General features: G+C 32.9%; 2 protein-coding genes across 3 annotated transcripts; one reads left to right on the top strand and one right to left on the bottom strand.

Annotated features, from left to right (window-relative positions):
- Nucleotides 1-1,129: 1,129 nt before the first annotated feature.
- LOC108969312 (UDP-glucose 4-epimerase) lies at nt 1,130-2,978 on the top strand (the record flags this gene model as incomplete). The annotated part of the gene is given in 3 exon segments (XM_018933946.1): nt 1,130-1,380; nt 1,903-2,193; nt 2,246-2,978. Coding segments are annotated over 3 exon segments (1,064 nt in total), but the record flags the coding sequence as incomplete, so codon positions are not given.
- Nucleotides 2,979-6,056: 3,078 nt separating this feature from the next.
- Nucleotides 6,057-18,356, bottom strand: LOC108969304 (mediator of RNA polymerase II transcription subunit 12). 2 transcript variants are annotated; one of them, XM_018933935.1, is made up of 12 exons: nt 17,666-18,356; nt 16,456-17,611; nt 14,970-16,403; nt 13,237-14,914; nt 12,145-12,332; nt 10,942-11,143; nt 9,947-10,261; nt 9,641-9,886; nt 7,686-7,923; nt 7,217-7,573; nt 6,731-7,147; nt 6,057-6,205 (listed from the first exon to the last, which is right to left on the bottom strand). In XM_018933935.1, the coding sequence occupies exons 1-12, from the start codon at nt 18,273-18,275 to the stop codon at nt 6,069-6,071; spliced, it is 6,978 nt and encodes a 2,325-aa protein (XP_018789480.1). In that variant the 5' UTR covers nt 18,276-18,356; the 3' UTR covers nt 6,057-6,068. The 2 variants fall into 2 exon arrangements, with proteins under 2 accessions (XP_018789480.1, XP_018789479.1); XM_018933934.1 differs by having other exon boundaries at nt 6,731-7,573.

Here is an 18,356-nt window from a genome sequence, read left to right as displayed (position 1 = left end):
CTGAGCATCTTTCTCTTTGACACCATGTCTGATATCCCACGTGATCTGTCAAATACTAATGCATGAAAATCCTAACCTCAAAAAAATCACCCGTTATAATATAAAGTCGCATATTTTTGGCGACTTTTTATTTGACTTAGCAAAATAACTGAACGAATAATATTGAATATACTATAGTTTAACGCCAAAAATATGCGACTTTATATTATACTACTTATAATAATTTCCGATATTATATTATTGGTTTAGGGCTGAACATGAATGGATCTCATTGAGTCTATATTAAATTTAGCCTATTTCGTTAAGTTTAGGTCACATATGTATGTATATCTCATTTGAGGATGATTTTGATATAATTTTCGCTGACGGCAAGTAAAATATAGTTATAAAACTAATTGAGTAATCGACATATAATATAGCTAAATAAAATTTAATCGTAATTCATTCACGGTCTCGCAATAGTTTTTAATATAAAGTTTTGCCATACTTGGGGGTATTCTTCCGTCTTTGACCCTTACATGGTACAAGAGTATGAGGTGTTGGGTTACATCCGAACTTAGCCTTTCCTGACTTTTTATGTATAACTCTAAATATATCTCGATTGGCATTAGGCATTATAAACAAACGTTAGCCGAACAAAACTATTATATTTGCGAGATTATTTTGGCGAGAGGGTTGTATATAAATATATACATAGCACACATTCAAACAGATGTATTTCAAAGCGGTAAAATCGGAATATTTTGTACTTTGAAATAAATTCAAGTTCGATTGCTTGTCTAGATTTGTAAACAGTGTGGAAAAAGTCATACTCATATATTACAAGTACATTTATAGTATAACTGATTATAGACAACACTATGAAGAAAAAAATCGTTTATTGATAATCTGTCTCCCACATACAGTGGCCCACTGCCAAACGATGCAGCCGTTTCAGAAATACGAAGTCAAGTATGAAAACTACAAACATCTTGCAAAGAAATAAATGTTGGAATAATCAATTTTTTACTTCGCTGAATATTATATATATTTAACTTTATTAAAAAATGTACTATAGTTTAATTTTTATAACCTGAATATTTACTTACTTCTCACTCTATTAACACATTTATATATTTCCCCTTTACAGGATCTAAAATGAGTCCTCCAAATGTTTTAGTAACCGGAGGTGCGGGATATATAGGCTCCCATACAGTATTGGAGATGTTGAATGCAGGTTACAACGTAATTTGTATAGATAACTTGAGTAATGCGTATAGCTCAGGGTCGTCTAAACTACCGGAGTCATTAAATAGAGTTCAAAAATTGACTGGGAAAACATTAATTTACTATTGCATAGACATTACTGATAGAGATCAAGTTCGTTCTGTTTTTCAAGAGGTAAATTTTTTATTGTTTTATAATTAGTTTGACAATTCGCTAATTTCTTAACTATCCACAATGTATGATATATATGTCTCCTTTAAAGTATATTATTGATAAATTAGAATTTATATTTTTAAGCTCAACATTTTGGATAAAAAATTACATTTGTTGTTAAATTTAGTTTTTATAAAAATCAAATTTATAATCAAGATATTTCGGATAAAAAAGTTAAAGTTTTATTTTTAATTCAACAGTTAAAACTGAAATTTAAATTTTTAATCCCAAAATAATGTAAACAATTTACAAAATATTCTTTGAATGCAATTAGTTTTAATAAATATATGTTAATTGCGCACTTTTTTGCATGAATTAACCTTACTTCACCTTAAGTGTAGCATAGCTCCATATTTTTTTAACACTTTTGACATATTAACCATTTTATTTAAAAAACACTTTTATTTTTTTTATTAATTTCAACCGATAGACTTTCACTTTTTTGTTTTCTGTTATTAATTCGTATTGTATACTGACTTTCAGCACAAAATTGATATGGTGGCTCATTTTGCTGCGCTTAAAGCAGTTGGAGAATCTTGCCGTATACCGCTACAATACTATCATAATAATATGACGGGAACAAATGTTCTCTTGGAAGCTATGGCTGATAACAATGTGTTTAAATTTGTGTATAGCTCCAGTGCCACTGTTTATGGTGAACCCAAATTCTTGCCTGTAACGGAAGAACATCCAACCGGCAATTGTACAAGTCCCTACGGCAAAACAAAGTATTTTACGGAAGAAATTTTAAAGGATCTATGTAAATCCGATAAGGTGATTGACACTTTTGTTTTCAATTGTTTTTACTAATTTATAAAATTTGTAGCGTTGGGCAGTTATGTCATTACGTTACTTTAATCCAGTTGGAGCACATCCGAGTGGATGTATTGGCGAAGACCCCAACGGAGAGCCTAATAACTTGATGCCTTTTATTGCTCAAGTGGCCGTCGGACGTCGGGATGTTTTGAAAATTTATGGTTCTGATTTTCCAACAAAAGATGGAACCGGAGTACGCGATTATATTCATATTGTAGATCTCGCAGAAGGACATTTAAGAGCTCTGGAAAAATTACGAAATGTAGCTGAGACTGGATTTTTTGCATATAATCTTGGCACTGGTGTTGGATATTCTGTTCTGGAAATGGTACATGCCTTTGAAGAGGCTAGTAATCGAAAAATTAACTATGAAATAACTGATCGGCGATCTGGTGATGTGGCGACATGTTTCGCCAATGCTTCGCTGGCTGAAGCTTCTCTCGGTTGGAAAGCTAAACGCGGCATCATTGAAATGTGTGCAGATACTTGGCGTTGGCAGAGTAATAATCCTAACGGTTATGCGTCAAAATAATTTAATTTGTATTTGGCAATGAGTAACATAAGTTCTTAACATGATTGTTTGATAATACAAAATTTTTAATAGTAATTTCTAGTATACATATATGGTACAATTTAACTTTCGACAAAGTCGAAAAAAATTCTAAAAGTGTGAAACCTAAATAATAAAATAGACATATGTTCTATACATATGTTCAAAAAAAGTTAGATTGAAATTCCAAGAATATATAGTATTTTGCCTTTGCTTTCCTTCTGGGTGGTCTAAAATCATTCTATTGTCTTAAGTAACAAAGTTTAGACGAAGGTCTAGACCAATTTCTTCCATATTCAGCTTGTTCACTTAAATTCATCAAAAATATCACATATTGACCAACAGAAACCGTGTGGTCTGTGAAATTTTGGAAATTACTATCTATGTATACTCTATATTGGGGCTAGATAAAGATATGGACTGATGGCATTAATAAAATTATTATGTGTAGTAAATGTTAAGAATAATTAATTTTTAGTTTTCACAAGAGGGAACATCGAAGAATACAATTTCGAAAAAAGGAAATATACCACGCAATATGCGATAAGGGGAAAAGGCTGTAAAAGGACGCAAAGAATATGTTATATGAATAATCGATTTGCATCTTATTACATTTGAATATTACAAAAAATCGTAATTTGTATATAAATAATCTCTTGAATTAAAAAAAGAGTATTGGTAAACACCTAAGAACAAAATGAGCATTTATTAGATAAATTCTTCAATAATTTACATATGTGTGTTGTGTGAATAATATCTCAATGGTGAAAGGATATACGCCAACAATGTTCCTAGTTCCTCACTTTTGCTTTTATGCGGGAACGGTTAGATCGAAGCAAAGTCAGGGAGCGCACTGCCACATAATTATTTTTTATTGAGGGGATTTTATTTCAAAAATTTTAAAATTAGAATGAATTTGTGTGTAAACATGTAATTATTACGTAAATATTATTTACATATGTATATTAGAAAAATATCGTCTTAATGTTTAAATAAACATTCCTCCATACAAATCAGTACCTATCATTAATAGTATTGTCTTATGTGTTGAATACAATGCTCGCGACAGACTGCAAACGATATCTGTCAAATATTAAAATACACACGTTCTTATGGACGGACCTATTTTGATAGCTGCACGACTACACGACGGCAGGCCGACAGTTGTCGTTCTCGCTAACTTCAATTTTATCCTATATTTGCCAACGACAGTAGGATGACAGTAGAATGGAAGATAGAGAGATGAGGTAGAGTGGTGATGCCACTAATATGTAAAATGTAAAATTACTCMAAGCTCTAAMAAACCTAATGTTATTTTACAAATAAAAGCATAAAATAGCTCTGTTACATCATTTATAATAACAATTGATAATTTAAAAGAAACAAATTTACCTATTTACTTATTTTTTGCTTAAAAATTTCACTTTGAACAAAATATTAAAATTTCATTGAAGTGCAAGGTATTAGTATGGCCACAACGAAATTGTGTACATGCAAAATGGACAACTGCGTTGTTTTGTGTACATGCTGGCCATTGTTATGTTGCTGCCCCCTCACAAACGTTCTTGTAGTAAGATTCACAACGCCATTTTCAGTTCATTGTCGTGCTGCTGCAGTCTGTCGCTAGCATTGTGTTTCATACATCAGATGAAACGCCTTTCTGCATGGTGACATGCCATCGTAGTAACTGCGAGGTTGGACGTAGAGCGGAACCACATTGTGTTGTTGGCAAAACATTTAGTTCTAATAAATGTTGAAAAAACAAACCAAATGAAAACTTTACCAATACATACATATGAGCTCAATATGTATGATGTTGAATTTTTGCAGTGCTTTGTAATTGAAAAATTACTTCTGCTGCTTTTGTATTAATGTTCTAAAACAAAATGTATGAAATAATGATAATGTTAACATATAAGAGGACTATATGGAATGTGCTTAGAACAAATAGAAACAATAAAGAATTTTATACAAATGGCAATTTTTTACAAATTGTATAACTTAATATCGTATATAGTGCATAATATGAAATAAATAAAATCGTCGGCCCTATTCCCATTGGCGTTTTAATTGTCACTTCCAAGTTGTTGTCGTTATTATCACCATTTCGTATGTATTCGTTAAGTATATCGTAACGTCAAAGAAGTTATCGAGATTTTAAAATAAAACCAAGAAACGCCATGTAAAATACGGTTTATGGTAGTATTTTCTGTAGCAATTGTAAAACGGAATTTTTGGTTTGTTTGTTCAATTTTACTGGGATCACTAATTTTATTTAAACGTAATTTTTGTGAGAAGGAATTCCATATAAAAACGAATTGTTGTTGACCAGGCGCACAGAAAAAAATCGCGGCGTAGAGTTATAAACGAACGCATTTGGCTTCATTGCATGAGCGTGATCCTTCTGAACGAATTTCGTATGGTTTTTATTTGAAACATTAAGAAAGTATGGTGAAATTTTCCTTAATACATACATCTTCCAGGTGCCAGGGGGTGAACATTTTCTTGGTTTCTTCTATGTTGTGTAGTTTAATGAATTCTTTTGTGTAAGGGATTATATTGTTCACTTCTCTTATAAAGCGAAGAATGTTTCTATTTGACGTGGTATACTTTCATTCGAACTTCTGCTTTTTCTATTTCTCTTATAATATTTTACATTTTAGACAGATAACATTTTCTCTATTGATTAACATTCTCTCAATTTCTCCAATAGCAATAGTTTATGGAAATGTTCCATCGTCTCATTTTAGTAAAAAAGAAAATACTTCCTTATTTATAAAAACCTTAACATATAAATCTTCAAAGTTGAATTAACTGTTGTTTCTTTCTCAAAAATCTGGGACAAATATTCTGAGGCCCCGTTTTGTTACAAAAAAAAAGACAGCTTTGATCAGACACTGGATGAATCTCCGAGGCTTAGTGAAGGTTGCGGAAGGAACTAGATAAATACATATAGCCATTTCATTATATTATATTTAAAAAATCTTTCAAGTCCTGTCGAAACATTTCTTAAAGGTGCATATTTTTTAGTTTTACAAAATAGAATACTCTTGGTTTCATTAAAAGACTTGAAGGTCTGATAAAACACCTACCTTGATTTTTTCCATTTAAAGTAATAAGTTTTCAACACAAGTATTTGTGTATTAAAATAGCACACATTTTTTTTCATAGTTTATAATGAAGTGAGTTGTGCAAAAGTTACGATGTTTAATGATATCGGAAAATTAAGTTACATAAATATATATGTTACACATTATATTTCGATATTTAATTTTTTATTATCTTAATATGAACCTTGGTGATGTTGATATTGTTGAACATTCATATTTTGTTGATTCGGTAATTGTCGTTGAAGTTGAGCGACTAAATTTGGAGTTTGTTGCTGGTTTATATTTTGATTTTGAGATTGCACCATTCCACCTAAAAGTAGAAAGTTTTCATCAAATGGTTACGAAATTCTGAAATCCACAGGCTAGTCTTGGCCTAAACATATAATGAAAAATTATTATCTCACACACTTTTAACTAGCTAATATATGAATATTTATATAAATGTTTATTTCTTTAGCTTAGGTTTGTTTTAGGTTATGCTACTAATACAATCCAAATTTTTTGTTGAGACCGTTACTAAAGATTTGTGTTAAAATACCTATTTGCGAAACATAAAAGTACTAAAGCCTAAAATTAATTTTAAGAATATGTATTATCTGGACGAATGGGAATTTGGAAATGTGAAGAAAACGCTTAGCAACTACCTGTACTGGTTTTTAACTCTGGGTTGTCTATCGCTATACAAAGGTACATCAAATCAAAGGCAATAATATTCAATACTAAAAATTATAATATAAAACACTCTCCGCTCATTGGCATCGGATGTATAATATGGAATATTTATATATAAATGAAAAATTATTTAAAAAATTAAACAATAAATAGTTTTGTTTACCTTGAATTTGCATCATTTGGTGATGTAATCGCTGCTGTTGAAATTGCTGCTGTGTCGAAACTACACTCGGCTTTCCACCTGTACATTGTTGCCTTGAATAAGGCTGTATAGTATTCTGTCCTATAATATTTCCCATGGTTACATTGGGAGTTGGATTGACAAACTGACCACGATTATTAGTAACAGGATTAGTTCCCCGTTGTTGGAGATAATCTGATGAACCGCTCCTCTGGTTCATTTGATTGTAGGAGCCTACCATGTTGGAGGGTGGAACCTGGCTATTTCCACCATTATTCATAATTCCAGATTGTTGATACTGATTAAAATTATGAAATGGATTCGTTGGTTGATTAATGATGTTTTGATTCGAATTTCCACCTCCTATGTTAACATTTTGCTGTAAAACATTTCCTGACCCTACCAATCCAGATGCAGATTGAACATTCATCAAGTTGTTTTGATTATTTGATGACGTATTTATGATACCTGTATTTGGGGTCATTGGCATTGTTTGATTACTAGCTTGTGAGTTTACATTTTGGGCGCCCTGCTGCGTAGCCAGGATTCCGTTTGCATTTAATCCCTGAGGCATATTACCAATATTACTTGTTAGCTGGTTCTGATTTGACGCTATTCCTCGCATCCCTCCTCTAACGAATTGCTGTTGGACGGAGTTAACAGCACCTTGCGGTTGTAGTCCCTGTGTCTGTCGTATTTGTTGATGCTGCTGAAGAGCGTTAAATGATGATGAATTATTTTGATTAAAGTTAGGTTGACGCTGCCGAAGCATATTACATAAAGCCTGCTTAGATTGATTATGTTGCGGGCGCTCAAAACGATTTGCTATTTAACGAGAATTAAAAGAGAATTAATGAGAAGTATATATCTATGGCCCATAGGCGCTTCTATTTAGGCATTGTATAATAAATATATAAGTTAAAAAATATTTGCACACCTTGATGTGGATAAAATTGTGGTTGTTGCTGCATCTGGTGGTATTGATTTTGTCCTATCCATTGTTGTTGATTTTGACCAGTTAATTGTGTTACTCCCTGAGGCACGTTTCCCATAAAACCAATTTGTGTATTTTGAGCATTGCCAAGCTGCTGTAAATTACCTTGCATTTGTTGTTGCATCATCATCGCAGAATTTTGTTGAAGGAGTTGATTAGAATTAAATTGTGGAACAGGAGCCTAAAATGCATATGGAAAAATTTCACTTTTTAAATACTATTCGGAACATACATATTTTACATTTTACAACGAAATTTATTATAAACAAAAAAAATATTTTATTTGACGCTCAGTTGGCAAAGTTTACGAACATACATATATCAGAATTTCATATCGAAAACTGGCGCTTAGTTAGTAGTCTGCCAAAAATCCAATTTTCAGTTTTTTCGTCCAAGTTCTAAGTTAAGGTTTTAACAAAAGCACATATTTTTTCACTTTAGGTAAGGAGTTATCATGTCAATGTCGGCGCCGAGGAGTCACCGGAAATGGCGTCGCAATGGAGTAGTTTAAAATATTTTTTTTCCAAAAATTTCAGAATTTCTTTGTTAGTAGTGGATGTTTGTAACTAATGAAAAATTTATAATAAAATAATTCATTTTTAATATGAGAAATAAATTGTTGAAAACATTATGTTATCGCTAAGAAGAAACCCATGTAACCCCTTAATATCAGATAGAAACTTTCAAATCGCGCCTCTAACTACTAGGGAAATAATTTTATAGGCTTTGTATGAAATTAAATGCTCTAAAAGGTCTATTATGATTTTTTCGTAAACATAATTTCTTTCTTATGATTTTTATAATTCAATTAAAATAAAAGAAATTGAATCGTCAAATATTAATGCCTATCAAAAGAAAAACAGAGGCCATTTTTGCAAAGCAGTAAATTTCCAACAAAACTATGAGTTTTGCAATTTAAAATGTATTTTTTTTTCTTAAAGCGGATTTTATGTTGCATATGACGGCCAGACTGTGTGTTATCTCCATACAATTGTTGCGATCATGTTTCAGAATATACTTCAGTAATGTTACAACATAACGCGCTCAGTCCAGACCCTTTCCTAGCACAAATATACCCGATATAAAGATTAAATATAATTTGATAAAATCCCAAACTTGATTGTAATCCTTATAATCGAATAATAAATGTGTAATTCTTTCGAAACATTCATTAAAACAAAGTTTGGCCTACACCTGAAGGTATTTTCCCGGATTTTACCATTGCTAGAGTATAAAATGTTAGGATACTCCCGAACTTAGCCCTTCCATCCTTGTTTGGTATTTATATATTATATTAACTTTTATAAATTAAAAAATCCCATTCAATGCTAAACGTATTGTAGTGTCGGCATTGATACTGCTTAGTGATTGGTGCTCGTATATAGTCTGATTAATAGCGAGCTCAAAACGTGGGCAAAGCTACGTTTAAAATCCATACGCGAAAGAGGTTTTAGTAGTCACAAATATGTTGTTGCTTGTTTCGATAAAAAATTACTGCCAAGTTTTTTGATCCATGAAAAAATTTGCAACTTTTTTTTTAATATGATTGCATTGAAGAAAGTTACTACATTGCACATTGCAATATGAAAACCTATTTTGCAACAAAATTTTACATTGTCAAGACTAAACGATGCAGCCGAAAAGAATACCTAGTATACGCAATTGTGCTATGAATTGACGTTTTATAATATATGATAAATAAATAACATCCTAACCAACGCTAAAATAATATTTATATGCTTTTTACTAAGTTTCCAAAAGTAAGACCTAAGTGTTATGATGTGTAAGTTCCACATTCTGAATCTTTCTTATAATATTGGCAAAAGAATTGACAATTCAGGAGACTTCTACAATAGAAGTAATAATAAAATATCTATACGTGAAGAAAGAAATCATACCTGTGCATTCATTTGAAGGTGATTAATTTGACCTTGTGGGTTCATCTGTTGCGGTGTCTGTGATTGAACTTGAGGTTGCTGCGATTGCGGAGTCACCTGGGCATGCGTTGGGATATTTGTGGGAGAAGTTTTCGAAACTTTCGGTTTACGCTTACGTGTGGTTCCCTTTCCTCGTGTTCTCCCAGTGGTAACTGCACTAGGTGATTGATCAATTGATGAAGGAGTATCTGGTTTCATCTCGTCTTTCTAGGATGTATAGAAAAATTTAACAAAAACTAAACAGCTGAAGAATTCTGCTTTCGTTACAATGCAGATCTTTTCCGGCACAGGTTCTATGTCTTCTGGAGGCAGCGGTAAGGATTCATAAAAATAACTAATGGGTTTAACTAAACTATGCGCGTGATATTTAAGACTGCGATGTGTTTCTTCATATGCTAAGCTTTTTCTTTCAGATTTGACTGCACCAAACCAGACCCATGATAAGGGTGCTGGATTCTTATGACCTTCCAATATATCCCAAACACTTATACGTTGCTTGTCTGAAATACGAAGTTGTTTCTTGTCCATATCACATATTTTATTTCCTTTCATATCGATACCGGCCGGCTCACATGATATAACCTGTAACGTACATCAAGAATTAGAACATTTATAAAAATTATATTGTACTGAAACATTAACATGTTACAATTTATATTTTGATTTTTATTTTTCCCTTACAAGATAAGAGTTATATCATAACTTTTATTTATTGATTAAGAGTTTATTAAAACAGCGCATAACTATAATTCTGCGTCGCAATATACATATAAAAGTTATGAAATAACTCTTATTTTCTAAGCGAAAAAACTAAAAATAAAACGATTATTTTATGAGGAAGCAAATAAAAATCAAAATTTAAAAGTTTTTCACATGCTTGCGTACTCCTCACAAAAAACAAACATTTTCTACAACTACATCATACATATCTGACCATTCCTTCATCATGTTTTTTAGGCAAAAATTATGCAATAACTGTTATTTTTTTGTCCTTGATAAAAAAAAAAATAAAATAAAATGTACATATATTCTTTCTTTAAAGATATTCAATGTATTCGAACTATACTAAAACTGGTCTAAAATATGCAAAACAAAACTTGGTAGCATTGAAAATAGCGATTCCACCACTTTAAAGTCTATGTTATTGCTTTTACATGGGTTGGTTCTCTTAAATGTGTTCAATCAGTATTATTATTTTTTATAAATAAATCAAAAATATTTTCTTATTTACAATAGGTAATTAAATAACTATATTAACATACCTCCGTTGTTTGCTTGTAAAGTGGTAGTAACTGACGAATAACTTTTATTGAAGCATTATTTTTTTCACCAATTTCTTTTTTCAACTTTTTCATCAGGTTAAGGTACAGTTTTTTATTTTCATCTCGTTCAGAATGGTTCTCTGTTAATAATGTCGAGTGAACTAGCGTAACTAACATATCCACTACAGTAGTAAAGAGTTCTCTAAAATTATAAACAATAATATTTTCATTTGCAATTTAAATAAATTTTTATTTATGTATAATAAAAATAATAAAGATTATAATTAATTTAATCCATTTACAAATATTTTATTGAAAGAAGAATTTTACTTTCTTGGCTCCCTAAAATAGTGCCTTTAGAATAGATGGTAACGATACAAGCTGAAAGAGATAGTATAAGTTTCAAGAAATATACAAATAGGAGTGTATTAAGATGTCAGTTACACTGATGCCAATATATACTTGACAACGTGTCGACAACCGCCCCTGCGGGTTCAACATATGCAAAAACCACCACAGGATCATCCATAGACAAGCGCGACAAACTCGAAGAGTCGCGGAACTCCATCCCGATTTCCCAGCCAAAGCAGCAATTTTACTTAACAAGTGACGTACATTTTGCTACGCCGATTCCTGTGGTCCTGCCTTCAACGTTTCTCGCTTCTTTTCTGCGAAGAACCTAACACAATCCCCCACTAAATCCACAGCGACCATATTTACAAACTGACTTTAACGCTGTTAATAATCATAAAATTTCAAATCTAAAATTTGACAGCCTGTGCTCTTCATTCTTAATACGACCGCGAAAACAGCTAAAGTACTGAGCCGTAATAAAATCCTCAAGTCGCTAGCCGCCGGCAGCTCAAGCGGAAAAGGCAAAGAAACGTTGTTTGAAACATACAAGGCAATCGACTGGCCGGTCTTAAACTACACCGTACAGCCTGGTTCTTTGAATTACTTGCCCTTAGCAAAATTCACCTCACCACCATGACTACTTGACACAAAATCGATTTAATAGCTCTTATTTGTCAAAGTTTCATGCATCAAGTTCAGTTGCTTTAACTTCATTACAACTGAGTCGAGTTTCAAACCGTAATAGTGTATTAATAAATTTTATGCAAATCAGTATTAACATTCGCGTTGGAAATATTTACCGAGGCAAAAGGTTACAAATGCTTTTTATATTATGTACCATTTACTCACCGATTCGAACTTGCATCAATTACTCCTTGACAGACTAGCTGCGCTAGTAATATGGCCCATTCCGTAGTAGAATTTCCATTTTTTTGAATTGTTTCAAACATTCCACCTACCAGGGAAAAACGTAATTGAAGCGCATCTAAAATTTCTTCTCGATCTAGAAGATCATTAATTCCATTCGAAGAATCATACTAAAATTATGAAAAAAAAATGCTATTAAATTTAATCAGTATGCCTAATCAATGATTTTGTACTTAAATTTACTTTGAAATAGTAAATATGTAGACATTTTTTAACACGTTTTAAACATCATTATGTGTTATGGATCACTATAATCTATGAAAAAGTACATTGGCCTTAAACAAGAAAAATATTTATGTAACTCCGGTTGCAGCTAAGCTATAGTAGTCCAATCTGAAAAAAACCTACGGATATTGTACCTTTGCTTTTTTGTGAAAAATTTCGTCAAGATATCTTGACAAATAATTTTCCATAGAAAGTCATCAATTTGTTAGTTGAGTTCGTATGGCTAGTTCGCCTATACACAGACAGTTTGTCATTTAAATTTTTCCTATAGCTTATGTCATTTACGAGATAAATACAAAACAAAAAAAAAAACGATTTTCGTGGAAAAATTAGGGTTAGAGCCCTGTACTAACTCACCGGTGTGAGTTTTGACTTTGTCGCAATGGACACTTTTTGTGGAGTGTTCAATTCTTAGGAATATGTGTCTAAAGTCAACGTGATGCCATAAAATGGCTCTGAGCTATAGAAATTTAAAGATAAAAATCACGATTTACGTGTATTTTCAATGGAAAATTTTTACATGCCCTTTTCCAGTCTTTAATGTTAATATTAAGGGCTAAAATTTTCAGAGCATTTTGTTTAGGTTGTTTCCAAAGGAAATTTCACGAGGGGATTAAAAAAATTAATAGTAATAAAAAATTCCTAATATACATATATATAAATGATGAACTGAATAGATTTCCAAGTGCAACCCTAAACGGTCAAATCTTATAAATTCACGTAGCGTAAGGTTAGAATTATATACATAACCATACGAAATATAATATATGTTATATATTGCATATTTACCTCAGTAAATGACTGCAAGCAATGAGAAAGTTGAGAGTATAATGAACTCAAAAGACTCTCTTTATATTCGTCCTGACCATTTAAACAGGAAAGAATTAATCCTAAGAAAGGTTGATAGTTTAAAGAGAACTTTTTGAAACCAGTAGAAATATTGAATCCGCTTAGAGAGTAATTCATAGAGGTACTACTTCGTTCTCTTTCTTCTCCACTGTTATTGCAATTATCAGATTTGGGTATTTTTGCACAAAAATTCATGCTTTCAAGTGCTCGCCCCGCAACGCGTAGAATCCGGCCTTTAACTGCTGGTGTGAGTTTGGAAATTAAGGGAACTATTAACCATGTAGATTGGTTTTCACTATATACTTCTTTTCCTTCAGCAGATAGGGCATCTTTCTGAAAAACGGCAATTGCAGCTTTGGCAACAGTGTCTAACCAATTATTAAGTTCAGTTTGGTTGTTCATAATTTGACGGTGCATTAATTCTAAATCTAACCACGATATTCGAAGAGTCCACTGTTCTAGATTTTCCAAAATTCGAATAATCATTGATCTCTGATCCATTTCAGAAATTATATTATACTCAGCTTCCGGATAGCAAATCATATATAATACTCGCTGAACTTGTTTTGTAGTGAGCATATCATCTATAATCATTTCACATAAATTATCAGAATGTTTCAAACAGCGTTCTAATACATGCTCTTGTGAACATATTTGCTTCAAGACATGATTCGCAAATTCAAGTAAAGACACCTGCTCCAAAGATTTTGCACTACTATTTCCAGTATTCGGCTTATTGACATCTTGGTCATTGCCATTACTAACATTTGACAAATCACTAGTACCAAGTATTTGGCTCAAATCCGCGGGCCTGTCGGTATTTTTTGGAGTACTCCCCGGATGCACAGGTGTGTTAACACCACTACGCTTGCCACTACTTATAGCAACAGAGTTATTGCTTGATATAGTTGGTGTTTTCAGATCAACAACAATTAATATTGCCTTTATGACAGCTAATACTGCTTGTATTGGTATGTTTTTGTGAGCGCCGACTAAGAGGTGACGATCGCAGCTCAACTTTATGTTGAAAGAATCCTCAATAACGTTTACGGGATTCGGAGAAGTGCTCACAGAATACATTCTTGGTTGCGGTATTTCAATTGTTTTAAATAATTTCAATACCAAATGGCAGGTAAGACGTGCGCCAGCTTCAGCATCGGTGGTTAATTCACCACCTACTGGATATGCATATGCTAATGTTGGTAATGCGAACTTAAGCACAAAATCAGCCAACGAGAAACAGTGCCTTGCTACCAAAATGCAAATGAAAACAGCTAATGAGTTATGAATTTTGTTATCATGTATGTCCACTTGTTCAAAAAGATGAGGATATCGAAGTTTTTTCGAAGCATTGCAAATACTTTGCAGCGCAGCTATCCATTCTTCGGAAAGACTGTTACACGAAGCCGTTAACTCTGCACATAAAATAGCGATTTCATTTAAATGATCGTTATCAGTTGCTTGACAAACAGCCAAAATAGCGTTCGATACAAAACTATAAACATTGGCTGTGGACTCCTGCAATTGACGAATGCAATGATATTCTATTCTACCGCCACGCTTTGGAGAAATAAATAATTCTTGTAAGAAATGCGGATTATAAGACTGCGGTGCGGCACTGAAAATACATTTAAAATTAGATCCTCTTCAAAAATAAAATTATTGTGGTTTACCTTAATTGTTCCGGCGAATTGTAGATTTCTTTAAACGCCTTCATTGTTCCAATTATCGGAAAATACTCTGTCTCATTTTCATCAGATTTAAGCAAATCACACATTTCATATAAATCGGAAAGATACGCGAGTATACAACGTTCAGCTGAGCTGCATTCCTTTGGATTGTTTACGTTCTTAATTGTTTTGCACAACCCTTCGAATACTGATAAAGTTTCTTCTGTGCTCAACAAAAGGCATGAATGGTATCTACGTAGTATGCCAACGATATAAAGAGCTAAAGAAGTTGTATACATTCGAACCAAAATGGACTTCTTAGCTTGTAATTGATTTTCAATTTCGGGCAATTCCTTTAAAATGTGGTCACAAAAATCTAACAAGCTATGTATATTCAAAGCCATTTCCATCAGATCAAACAAAAACGCAACGTGTTCTTGAACGGGCAAATAGTTATTACTGCCCGTTGCAAAGCCATTGAGTTGTTCTAAAACAATAATTGCACACTGGGACGTAACTACATGTTGTTCGAAATACGACATGCTCTTGCATTTACTAGTGGTAGCCTCGAAATTGAATTCATTTCGAGAATGCTTCTTAACTTTGCCACCCTCGGCGATGTCAATACTGAACTTTTTAGAGAAGAGTTTACAAATTTCCTTAGACATTTTCTTAACGGCGTGCTTTTTTTCATCACGTTCCTTTCCAACGCCAAATAGTAAGATATATCTCTGATTACATTCATTGCTATAAGATACACATGCCTCCTCCTGAGGTATGGGAAAATGTTTGGTATATATGTAGTGGCGTGATATAAGGTATCCATTCAAAGTCATATGAGAGTTATCAGCTATTTTCGGACTATCTGGCATTTCTAATGCACTCTGTCCTTTCTCTTTAATGTTTTGTAACAATTTCCCCAAATCATCATCAACATTGGAATCATCAAATTCACTATGTTTAAAATCAATAGCAGAACTGAATTCGTCATCAAAATTATGGGAGGGAGAAGGTTTGTTATCTACCGACTCTAACCCACATACCGAAGAAGCTTCATTTCTGTTTACGTGCTCTAATTCTGGAATGCAGTTTTCTCTTAAAAGATCGCCTCGTGAAATCAAAGTGTGCATATAGGCATTATGTGAAAATACATCGTAACGAATTAATGAACTAAAAAGATGTACAAGATTTATAAATTGTGTACGATTTTGTATTGTACCATTTTCATCCAGTACAGGAGCATCGCGATCAAGAAAATCCATTAAAACGGATTGAAATACTGGAAGTCCACCAATCAATCCAACTCCAGAATTAATAGAATCTTTCTCATCCGGTGCATTTGAATTTTGTTGAGGATCAATATCTACAACTGAAGTAACTTCAATTTGTCGTTTATCCAGCAATATAGCAACAGCTATTGCACGATGTTCACCCCATCTAAAATTAAATTTGATTAATATATGTTCGCAATACGTATTAAGTAATTTACCTTTGATTAGAAACCGCCCATTCACATAATATTTTTACAGTGGCAGCGTCTTTATCAGAATTGTAAGTGCATTTTTTACGTTTATGCTCAGCGTCATCGTATTTTAAGTCATAGTTTGGAAATATTTTGGAGTAAAGCGAGTCTATGTTATTTTCCTTATCTCTGCGATCAAAACAGTGGGTGTCCAAACTGTCAAGAATATCTAGTACGTGAGTAAAGCAATTTACTTTGGAACTACGCCATTTCTCGGCAAACCAACGATTTTCAGCATGTTTAGACCTCAATGCAATTTCAGCTTCTGCGACTTGCAATTGCCGCCTAATATTTTCATTCGAGTTTTCGCACTTAAATGGCATTGGTAGTTGAGAAGGAACGACAGAAATAAAATCAAGTGGGCTACCACACAATGAAGATAGGGCTCGACTTTCATTGATTCCATTCCATATTAAAGCGGTGGGGCATTCTAAAGTTATGGTTTGAAGTATTGTACTTAAATATATTACCATATCTCGGTGATGAGGGCAATGGTTACAATCACTTAAAGGTAATTCTAAACTATGTGTGGCACTTTTTTCCTCTGAATTGGATGCTTCCATGGTTGCTGCGTTTGTCTCATGATGTTTTGTTGGTGAAACAGTTCCTGAACCAACTTCCAAAAGTATAGCCAAATTTTTTGCAGCCAGCACTGCCAATTTTCTACTTAAGCGCTCTGATTGAATGAAGTCAGGCATGTATTGCAAAGCAAATACAAGTATTAACTTTTTTAAAGACATATCAAATGATATTTGTGAACGCATTTTTTCTATTAATTCCAATATCCAATTGAGGAATTCTTGTCGATCAAGCAATGATTCTTCGTGCATATACTTGCAAAGACGTGTGCAATATTTCCAATATTTCAATGCATTTCGGCAATCCTCGAAGTTACTGCCAATACCAGATATAGGAGATCCTGATCCAGAACACAGTATACTTCCAGATGGATTTGATGAAGCATTTGTTGAATATGAGGGGCAACTTGTAGAGGTCAACGTGTTTGCGGTTAGAGGACTATGAGCAGTTACAGGACTACTGACAGAGGGAGTTGATATGATATGACCTAAATTTATTCCCGAAGAGAAATTGCTAGAGCCCTGAATGTTTTTATCAGCTCCAACTGAAAATAATATTTATTAAAATTTTTTAAAATTTGCTTATTACATATTCTTACGTTGAAAATACTCGTGAAGTTTTGGTAAAAGTTCTCTCATAAATTTTATTATGTTTCCAGTCCATTCTACTGCAGGATCATAAATACTACGTTTTTTATTTTTTGATTCGGTGAAACTCAATGTGTATGCTGCACTTAATTTAATAAACCATGCAGCACGTTGCATATTTACTTGATTATCACAAAGAACTATTAAAATTTCTTCTTTTTTATTAAATGACGGTGCTTTTTTAGCTAAACTCAACAGAGGTTTGTTGCCTGCAAGATCTTTGAACCAAGCATCTAATGCCGTTTTAGTACGCGGCGATACTGGCCAAAAATTATCTTTACAATTAATTTGTTGTTTTTTCCTCATAGTATCTTGTAAAGTCATAAGCTCTTCCTTTTTTGACAAAATGGAATTAATAAAAGAACCCACTTTACTTGCATTCATATTTGAGTTATGAGCAGTTCCAAATTCATCCGCCAATGGAGGCGTAGTTGCAAAGCCGTGTTTCACATTTGTCGGCGTTAATTCATCTTCTCTCTGCTTAGCTTCTTGAGGATATACATCTGGAGGCCCCAACCGAGCTCTCTTTAAAGGTCGTTTTTCTTGTAATAATGACAACATTATTACAAAACACGATTTACTAATTTACAAAAAACAGAGAGCAGACGTAGCGTCTATTCCACACTTAAACATTTTCCAAAG

This window comes from Bactrocera latifrons, unplaced genomic scaffold (assembly GCF_001853355.1).
Source record: "Bactrocera latifrons isolate USDA-ARS-PBARC rearing strain unplaced genomic scaffold, ASM185335v1 scaffold_248, whole genome shotgun sequence".
Taxonomy (NCBI): Eukaryota; Metazoa; Arthropoda; class Insecta; order Diptera; family Tephritidae; genus Bactrocera; species Bactrocera latifrons.
Note: the sequence above shows the minus strand (reverse complement) of the source record. Positions and strands in the feature narration are given on the sequence as shown.